Source organism: Leuciscus leuciscus (assembly GCF_965113295.1).
Source record: "Leuciscus leuciscus genome assembly, chromosome: 25".
NCBI lineage: Eukaryota > Metazoa > Chordata > Actinopteri > Cypriniformes > Leuciscidae > Leuciscus > Leuciscus leuciscus.
The window spans coordinates 17,120,799-17,130,718 of NC_138724.1; the positions used below are offsets into that span (position 1 = coordinate 17,120,799).

Genomic DNA, 9,920 nt, shown 5'->3' on the forward strand with positions numbered 1-9,920 from the left:
GGATGTGGAATTCAATAATAATATATAACAAATATGCAACCAGCAATGAAGAGGCTCTTTGCATCCAAAAAGGCAAATTACTTGAACTGTTTTTTCCAAAGGTTTGATGATGCTCATAACTTTGATTATGATTGTAAAAGTGAATTAAACTCTATGATTATTCTGACCTTGGGGAGAACAGGTTGATGATTGACCCTGACCTCATTCAGTTGTTATTCAAACTTATGTACAGAAGTATTCTGGCTTTCTGTCTTTACAAACCTCAAATAGCGCACTTACAGAGAAATTGGCTAATTGGCAATTAGCTAACCGTGCTGAGAATTCCGGGGCGAGAACATTTTGTAATCGCACTGTGCCGTACCAGGCTCAAGTGGAAATATAATTGGAACCGTTCTTAGAAACTTTAGGCCCGTTGGTGGAAAAGATGACAGATTTTAGAGTCAGGGAGAGATAACATATCATCATGAACTCATGACCAGATGCCTCTTTAATTGCAGGGTGTTCAGAAAACTTTGTCAGATAAGAGTTCAGCAAAAGCTTGTACAGAAAAGTCATTCACAATTTTGTTGACTTCTTATATAAGAATATATATATATATATATATTCTTGTACATAAAAAATCCGCTTAAAACAAACAATATAGAGAATATTGAATTAATATTGAAGTCTCATGCATTGGACTTAAACATTGTTTCTTAAATCCAGTTAAATCTTTATTTGAATGATCCTGTAATTGTTACTCTAATATCAGGAGAGGTTTTATATTATTACGACAGGTAGAGATCCATCTGTGTTAGATATAGATCCAGGTCGCTAAAGACCTAATATGTAATAATGATTGGCGAAACATTAATGCATTTAAGGGTTAACTTATCCCTTGCCATCAAGAAATGCCACTTCAGTAATAAGGTTAGATGTTACATCTGTAAGTCACTGTAGTTTGCTTCAATGACTGATTTTACACAATCTCACTATGTATAAGAGTCAGGGGGTGATAACATATCATGTACACATGATCAGGTGCCTCTTCATTCCAGGGTGTTTATTTTCACAAAACTGTCAGATAAGAGTTCAGCAAAAGCTTATACAGAGAAGTCATTCACAATTATGTTGACTCAACCATAAACACAAAAACAAATTTAATTATAATGATTGGGATTAATTTGAGCCATTGTACTGTCACTGATAGATGTAAGTGATATTTGTCTGTAGCAAGTCCTAATCATATAGATTGTTGTACACTAAGAGCAAAAATGTTGCTTCAAACAAACAGTATAGAGAATTTTGAATTTGTTCTAAATTATTATTTATAATATGCATTGGACTAAAGTATATTTTCTTTAATTCATTTAAATGTTTTAAAAAATGTTAGATTCACAAAAGCAAATGCTGTCAAGAAACAATCTGTAAACATTTCAAATTAACTGATATTTACAGCGACTATTATTCACGTTTCACCTTCTTTCTGAATACAACTAGACAAACATATCTAATTGTATAAACAGTCACAAATGCAAATATAAAAATTGTTGCCATTAAAGTCAAAATAACATCTATAGAGTAGTACTCAATCCAGGACATTCTGAAAGACTGTGTTCGTAAATGAGGGGCTCCTCTATTCCTCATGACAAACTCAATCCAGAAGACGGCACGATCAAGAGGTTTCATTGGCTGGTCGTGATGCAGTCTGGACAGTCTCTGCATGTTCTCCCTGTAAGATGGGTTATGCAGAACCTCCTTTAATGCCTCTAGAAACACATTCCTTTCCAGAGTCGCAATATCTACAATCTTTGCTGTTCCCTTTGCTTGCATCCTGGAGAGATTGTCAGGTTGGTCAAAAGCTAAAGGAATGCCCACAATAGGCACCCCGTGATAGATGGCTTCCTGAACTCCATTGGTGCCTCCATGTGCCACAAACACTTTAGTTTGAGGATGTCCAAGCAGGTCATTCTGAGGGAGCCAGTCCACAATCAATGTGTTATTACCAAGATTGGCAGGCCGTGGTCCTGTGTGTCTCCAAATAACCTTTTGAGGCAGTTGGGCAAAAGCTGCAGCAATATCATCATTGATTTCACTCAGAAGCTGACCAAAAACAGTTCCTAAAGTCATGATGATGACCCCATGCTCTCCTGAGCTCTGTACAAATTTCTCCAAATCATCTGGAAGTGGCTTAGCTGGCGTGCACTGGAAGCCACCCATGTAGACGACATTTGGCATTGTGGGTCGTGGAAACTCAAAAGTGAAGTCGTTTCTCATTAGCCAGATGTCGGCATTCTGGAGGAGGGAGAAGAAATCGACATTGGGGCCAAAATATTTCTGGGCGAACTCTTGGTAAGGAGACCCAAAGTATTTGGAATTTTTATAAAAAATCATTATATATGTCATTACGTTCATTACTCTCTGACTGAAAGTCATCTTATCGGTTAGCTGTAACCCTGTCACAGGTATATATGAGAGAGGAGATGGAGCTATATCAAAATGGGCTTCTCCGTACATGGTCCAGCGGACATTTAACACAAGAGGGAGGTCAAGACGGTGTGCCAGTAACACTCCACCTCCAAAAGCAGGATCCGTCAGAACAATGTCATATGCAGCATCTTTCAGTGAATTCATCAAGGTCTCGTTTTCAAACATTGTAGCTGTCATATTGCATATTAGCTGATGAATTTCTGTAAACCTCCTATAAGTTTCATCAGCAAGTGCCATTTCATTCCAAAATGATCTTCCTTGTCTCTGCATTTTCAGTAAGTGAGGGAGAAACTTCTCCATGAAGTCATCGTCAAATTCGCCATTGTCCACAGTAATGGAAGTGTAGAGAGGAGACTTTTCCTCAATGTACCAGCTGCTAGACCCTCGGACCACGGTGATATTGTGACCTTTTGAATGCAACTCCACAATAAGGACCTTCATATTAATCCAATGACTTCCATCTACAGGGACGACCAGAACTTTACCAGCATAAGATCTTGACAGAGCAGATAACAGGATGAACAAACCAAGAATAGTGGAGTGATGCATCTTAAATGACCACCTTTGATAAGAAAGAATATAACCGAATTAAAAGAGTACACAAGATTTCACAAATACAATGATAAATACAATACCTATTACTGTCCTGAAATATTCTGTAAAACTGCGAGGTAGTAGGGCAGAAGATATAAAGTCAAACAGATTTGGAACGACATTAGGGTTAGTAAATGATTAAACAAATACAATTTTTAGGTGAACTTATCATTTAAAACATCAATAAAGTCTCATTCTGCTTCAACTATAGAGGCCCATTCACACCAAGGACGATAACTCTAAAGATATAGTTCTAAAAATCTTTCTCAATATCAAAGAATAGAGTTCACGCCACAGCTATAATGATAACAGCACAGAGAAACTATATCGTTGGAATCACTTTCAGAACGATTTTATCCAGCTGACGAACAATAAAAACATTGCTAGCCAATCAGAATCCATCCAGCTGTAACAAGCTCGAGCATTTAAAGTGACAGACAAGCACTCACTTAGAATAAACAGAACGATATTGTCCGCTGGTGTGGAGGCTAATATAGTTATCTTTATAGTTATCGTTCTTGGTGTGTACGGGCTTAAGGCTAGATACTACATCTGTAATGGTGCTTTATCACTGTGTGGCATGATTCGGCAGTCGGCACGACTTGACTTGGCTCGGCTCGCTTTACTTTGGCTCGGTTTGCTTTTCCACTGCAGTTTAGTATCGCTTCAAAGTTGGTTGGATTATAGACTGATCATTTATAGTTGCGCCTCCACCTCATCTACTGGCCACGATACAGCCATTTCTTTTTTCAAGTTGTTTGCGACGGTTGTTTAAAGCAAGTCGTTTAAAAAAGTTGTGCGGACAAATGATACTGCGGTGGCTGTTGCTGACTATTTAAATCTAGTGGGTTTGGTGTCTCATGTCACAAATCCAATGACGCTGGTAGTGGCGATTCTCTCTGACCAATCAGTGGTCTACAGTGTTTATAAATCACATTTTAGTATCGGTGGGGCTTGCTTGGAGCCTCAACCGAGGTGATATTAAAAAAATCAGCAGGTACTAGGTACTGTACACAGTGGAAAACCCGTACAAAGCTACCATGCAGTGGAAAAGCGGCACAAGTGTTACGGAATGCAGTTGACACCAATGACCAATGATTTGTTGGCATCATGGACGAGGGTGAAAAAAAATCATGAAATCATGTCTGCATTCTGGAAAAGGGAGACGAAATCAGCATCGGATAGAATTGAACTTTCATTCTGTAAAATTTCAGTTAGATCTGTACAATTGGACAGTTATTCAGTTATTTATTGCTTCATAATCCGAAGTCAATCACAGTTTCAATAAGTGCATTTACACAGTCATAATTGATTTACAGTGGGTTTTATCATCGTCAAGATACAGTCTTCATCTGTCTGTCCATGTGACATTCTGCATAGACTCTACATCTGACTGAAGTCAAACTTTTAAACTGCATGTTAACACACAAAAATAAACTTTTTGAAATTTGTATCTATTGAGGCTCAAGATTCTACTGGCAATAAATGCAGCTCTAAATAGTCCGTACAAAATTAGCAGTAAATGCTTGAATTTTTTCTACAACGAACTCGTACAGTAGTTATAAATCATGCACATTTTACTTTCTTTTTGAACAGAACTCTAAAAAGATATCGAATCACATATATAATCAAAAATGCAAATATGAAAAATGTCGCCGTTAGAGTCCAAATAACATCTACAGAGTAGTACTCAATCCAGGACATTCTGAAAGACTGTGTTCGTAAATGAGGGGCTCCTCTATTCCTCATGACAAACTCAATCCAGAAGACGGCACGATCAAGAGGTTTCATTGGCTGGTCGTGATGCAGTCTGGACAGTCTCTGCATGTTCTCCCTGTAAGATGGGTTATGCAAAACCTCCTTTAATGCCTCTAGAAATACATTCCTGTCCAGAGTCGCAATATCTACAATCTTTGCTGTTCCCTTTGCTTGCATCCTGAAGAGATTGTCTGGCTGATCAAACACTAATGGTAGACCCAAAATGGGAATCCCATGATAGATGGCTTCCTGAACTCCATTGGTGCCTCCATGTGCCACAAACACTTTAGTTTGAGGATGTCCAAGCAGGTCATTCTGAGGGAGCCAGTCCAAAAGTAAGGTATTGTTACCAAGGGTCACAGGTCGAGGTCCTGTATATCTCCAAATCACTTTTTGAGGAAGCTGAGCAAAAGCCGCTGCTATGTCATTGGTGACGTCTTGTGGAAGCTGAGCAATAAGGGTGCCTAGAGACATGACAATGACTCCATGCTCTCCTGAGCTCTGCACAAACTCCTCAAGATCATCTGGAAGTGGCTTAGCTGGTTTACACTGGAAGCCGCCCATATAGACGATATTGGGCATTGTGGGTCGTGGAAATTCAAAGGTAAAGTCATTTCTCATGAGCCAGATGTCGGCATCCTGGAAAAGGGAGAAATAATTAACATTGGGACCAAAATGTTTGAGACAAAATGAAGAATAGGTAGGTTCAGCGATGATTGCAATCTGGAACTGGGTGAAAAGGTAGGTCAAAACATTCTTGACACGTTGAAGGAATGACATCTTGTCTGTTAGCTCTACTCCTGGGACAGGGATATAAGAAAGGGGGGAAGGAGCAATGGCAAAATGTCCCTCTCCATGAATCGTCCAACGAACGTTGAAAACTAAAGGAATTTTAAACTTGTAAGCTAGGATTGCACCACCTCCAACAGCCGGGTCTGCTAGCACCACGTCGTATTTAGCATCTTGGATTGAGTTTATAACTTTTTCATCTTCTAATATTCTCTCCATCATCTGCAACATATCTTCATGCATGCTTTTAAACTTCATGATGATTTCATACTCCAGCTGAATGCGGTTCCAAATGGAATGTCCTTCTCTTTTAATCTTCAAGAGACGGCTGATCATCAAACCAAAAAAGTCCTTGTCAAATCCTCCTGTGTTTGGAATGGTGATGGAATTGTAGAAAGGAGACTCTTCCTTGATATACCAGCTGTTGGAGGCTCTAAGCACCGTCACGTTGTGACCTTGTGAGTGTAATTCCTCGATCAGGACCTTCATGTTCACCCAGTGACTTCCATCCAGTGGAAACACCAGCACTTTACCGCCATCTATTCCAAATAATACGCATAAGAGCGACAACAAAACGAGAGGTGCTGAATGACGCATCTTCTTACACAACCTTTAAAAACAAAAGAGAAGAAAGAATGAAGGGAAATAGAAGAGAAAGGACCAGGAAAAACAAAAGCCAGCTTATTTTACACTGTAAAATTATCTTACACGTCCAGAATAATTATTTAAAAATACAGTAAAATGTTTACAAAAATATTTATTTACAGAGCAACCTGAACATTTTACCATTTAAAAAACATTTCAAACCAGTAAATCCATCAGCTCTTTTCTGCTGAATTAGCAAGGCCATGCTGTTACTGTTTGTACTTTTTACATACTGACATCCACCATAATAACACTGGTGGTAAAGAGAAAACCACATGATGAATCAGTGTTCATCACAAGTAGTTTTTCAACAAGCTGATGCACATATTAATATATAGAAGGCCAGAGCCGCCTTAACCCAATGTTAGGCCCCGGGGCTGAGAGGTTTTGTAGGCCCCCCATCCCCTCGATTTATAGAGTCTAATTTTTTAAAAAGTGTAAAAGCCTATCTTGGTAATCTACATCACAAAATGCATTAGTTTCTTTCGAGACCTACAACAGTGAGTTTTTTTATATTGTTTTTCATTTTAATATTGTTATTAACATATCACTGAGCACACAAACACAAGACACTTTATTTAACAACCATACCAAGCAACTAAATTTCAACTTTATGCAAATGAGAAGCGATATTCGCGAACGACAACCAATAGGAAAGAAGCCTTTCAGTGGAGCTCAGCTTCCGTCACCGTCTCGAGTGCAGTGCAGGCAAGACAGAAGAGTTCAAGGGCGATTTCACTATTTTATATGATTTGACTGTAACTAACCACAAACATGGATATAATAAAATAATGCATGGAAAGTTTAATTCATACATTTATAGTTCGAGTGTTGTAGTTTTATGATGCAAGTTTAGCACTGCTGCAGTTTTCCCTGCATTATGTTGACTATTAGGGACAAGAAAATTTATTATTTGTAAAATTCGGATGACGTTTTAGTAATTTATGACAGGATGAGTGAGTTTAATTTGTAGATTGATCGATCGTTAATCTAGTAAATGATTTAATCCCTGAACACTGCTGTGTGGTAATATAAAAACACTCTCCCAACAGCATACTGTTTCTTTTGAGCCTAATTCCTAGTCAAATTAAAATTATATAGTTGTATAATATCACTTGTGATGGTGTTTTGTATAGATGTGGCCAGACGAGCAGTCGCCTCATTCGCGCCGCGGGACCTCTCTAGACGGGCGTAAACGCGTCTTTGCATTGACATTGAAATCACTCGCGCCAGACGCTCTATTCGCGTTTGGTGTGAAAGCACCATAACAATAACATTAGAGCGACAGCACTACCAACGTCCACAAGCGACTAGCGACATACAGCGACAAAATCTGACAAGTTAAAACAATATAACCTTTTCAGCTCATCATGAACCCGAACATGGGAGGCCCCTGAACTTGGGAGGCCCCTGGGCTTCAGCCCAGGTAAGCCCGTGCATTAATGCGGCCTTGTAGAAGGCGCACCAGAGTCATGTACTGCCGAATCGCCTTATACAACATCAGAAGGATCAGGCCCTTCCTATCAGAGCATGCCACACAACTCCTTGTCCAAGCTCTTGTTCTATCCAGACTGGACTATTGTAATGCTCTCCTGGAAGGTCTTCCAGCTTGCATTATTAAACCTCTACAACTGATCCAAAACGCTGCAGCTAGAGTGATCTTTAACGAAACGCATCAAATTCAAGTCACTGACGTTTGCCTATAGAACAACCACTGGCTCTGCTCCCTCCTACCTAAACTCATTACTTCAGACTTTCGTGCCATCCAGAAACTTGCGCTCTGCAAGTGAACGTCGTCTTGTGGTGCCTTCTCAAAGAGGCACAAAATCTATTTCTCTGACCTTTTCCTTGACTGTTCCCTGCTGGTGGAATGATCTGCCTTACTCAACCAGAGCTGCTGAGTCCGTAGCCATTTTCAAGAAACGGCTGAAGACGCATCTTTTTCGGCAACACTTGATCCATTAATACTTATACTTTCTCTTCTATTCTATATCTATTATCTTTATAAAAAATAAAAAAACTGGTACTGCGTTAGATTAAACTGGAAGGGTCATGGCACTTGCATATTGTTGTCCTATTGTTAGTTTAACTGCTTCTATTGTTCTCATTTGTAAGTCGCTTTGGATAAAAGCGTCTGCTAAATGAATAAATGCAAATGTAAATGTACACAAATACAAAATGCCATCATGGTAACAAACATGACACTCAAACAATGCAATAAACAATCATTTAACAACATAATATGTGATATAAAAGCCTAATGTATACTGACCAAAAAAATAATAACAAGAAAAAACATAATTATTAAAATAAATAAAAAATCAAATGTGACCTGTCACACAAGGAATTGTAATATACAATAAATTATAAGTTGATTTGTTCTTTTTGCTTTCAAAAAGGGTTCTTATAGTTTTTCTTCGTATATAGTACAGGAACTTACTGTAAACCAATTAACAGGTCGCATTTTTACAGTTAAAATTACTATATTTTTTTTCAGTGTACATTTTTTTCAGTGATACCAGTGATGCCAATGATTAGTGATACAAATTCATTCAAGTCTAATATTTGCTGTTATTGATCTGTTAGACTTTTGACTTACAGAATAACATCTGGGCCATTTTGCAGAAGAATTTATATTTGTCCAGTAAAAACCACATGAATTTCCCATTTTTCACATGGGAACTGTTCCAAAACCATGTATGTGTTTCACATGTGCACATTCATTTTTGCACTTGTGAAATTCATGTGTTTATAATAATAATTCATAATATTTCACGTTGAAAACAAAGTGGAATATACTGTTCTGCTTGGATATCCATTTCATTTGCCACTAAATACATCAAACTAAATTTTGCATATATGCCACCAAACTAAGAAACTTTGGTAATTCCAATGATTTTGATCTCTTGGCATCAACGTTGTACTTTATAAAAACCACTTCGTTTGCAACAACACTTAAATGCAAAGCAGGTCTACTGAAGTAAAGTATAATTGTGGCATGGGCCACAGTGTTTGCAGGAAAGGTCTCACCTTGTGTATTTCTAAATTGGCTATTTGTTTAGTAGTGTTGTATGCTGAGAGCTTCCTAAGAATCAAAGTTATGCAATCGTTCACTACACATGCTGCAACATCTGGAAAAAAGCTCCCTCAATAGAGTACATGCTAAAACAATACCTTGCAATATGTGCATTCACCTTTCATAGTAAAAACAGTGTGTTCGCTTGACATTTTCTGAAACCAACAATGTAATTCGGTTTTGTAGTATTTTTTCATAAGTTAAAAAGTATTCAAATAATCACAAAAACGCTTGATACTTAGCTTTTTACAAATTTCACTTCTGATGGACAGCTGAAACATTTCTGTGAAGCTGAATTTAACAAAGTCAAAACTAAATACTGTACACACAATAAAAGGCCTAGATATTACATAACGAACTAAGAGCAGAATGGAAATCTAAAATCTGATACATGGACTGACCAAGAAAGAGTTTGTACTTTGTCAGAGCAAATTCTATTTTGAGATAATTCTATTTTAGGAATATTTAAATCCTCACCTGACAACCTGCTACTACTCCTCGAAGTACACTTTGGCACAGTGTAGCGTCCAAAACCGTAAACACATTTGTCCTGCAACGCTTGAGCTTATCAAGTGCATTTAGGTGAAAG

General features: G+C 38.0%; 2 protein-coding genes across 2 annotated transcripts; both read right to left on the bottom strand.

Annotated features, from left to right (window-relative positions):
* Positions 1 to 1,027: 1,027 nt before the first annotated feature.
* Positions 1,028 to 9,920, bottom strand: LOC309490253 (UDP-glucuronosyltransferase 2C1-like). The gene is made up of 2 exons (XM_082159324.1): positions 9,809 to 9,920; positions 1,028 to 3,031 (listed from the first exon to the last, which is right to left on the bottom strand). The coding sequence occupies exon 2, from the start codon at positions 3,016 to 3,018 to the stop codon at positions 1,444 to 1,446; it is 1,575 nt and encodes a 524-aa protein (XP_082015450.1). The 5' UTR covers positions 3,019 to 3,031; positions 9,809 to 9,920; the 3' UTR covers positions 1,028 to 1,443.
* On the bottom strand, positions 4,292 to 9,920 carry ugt5a1 (UDP glucuronosyltransferase 5 family, polypeptide A1). The gene is made up of 2 exons (XM_082159322.1): positions 9,809 to 9,920; positions 4,292 to 6,220 (listed from the first exon to the last, which is right to left on the bottom strand). Exon 2 carries the CDS (start codon positions 6,205 to 6,207, stop codon positions 4,630 to 4,632), a length of 1,578 nt encoding a protein of 525 aa, XP_082015448.1. The 5' UTR covers positions 6,208 to 6,220; positions 9,809 to 9,920; the 3' UTR covers positions 4,292 to 4,629.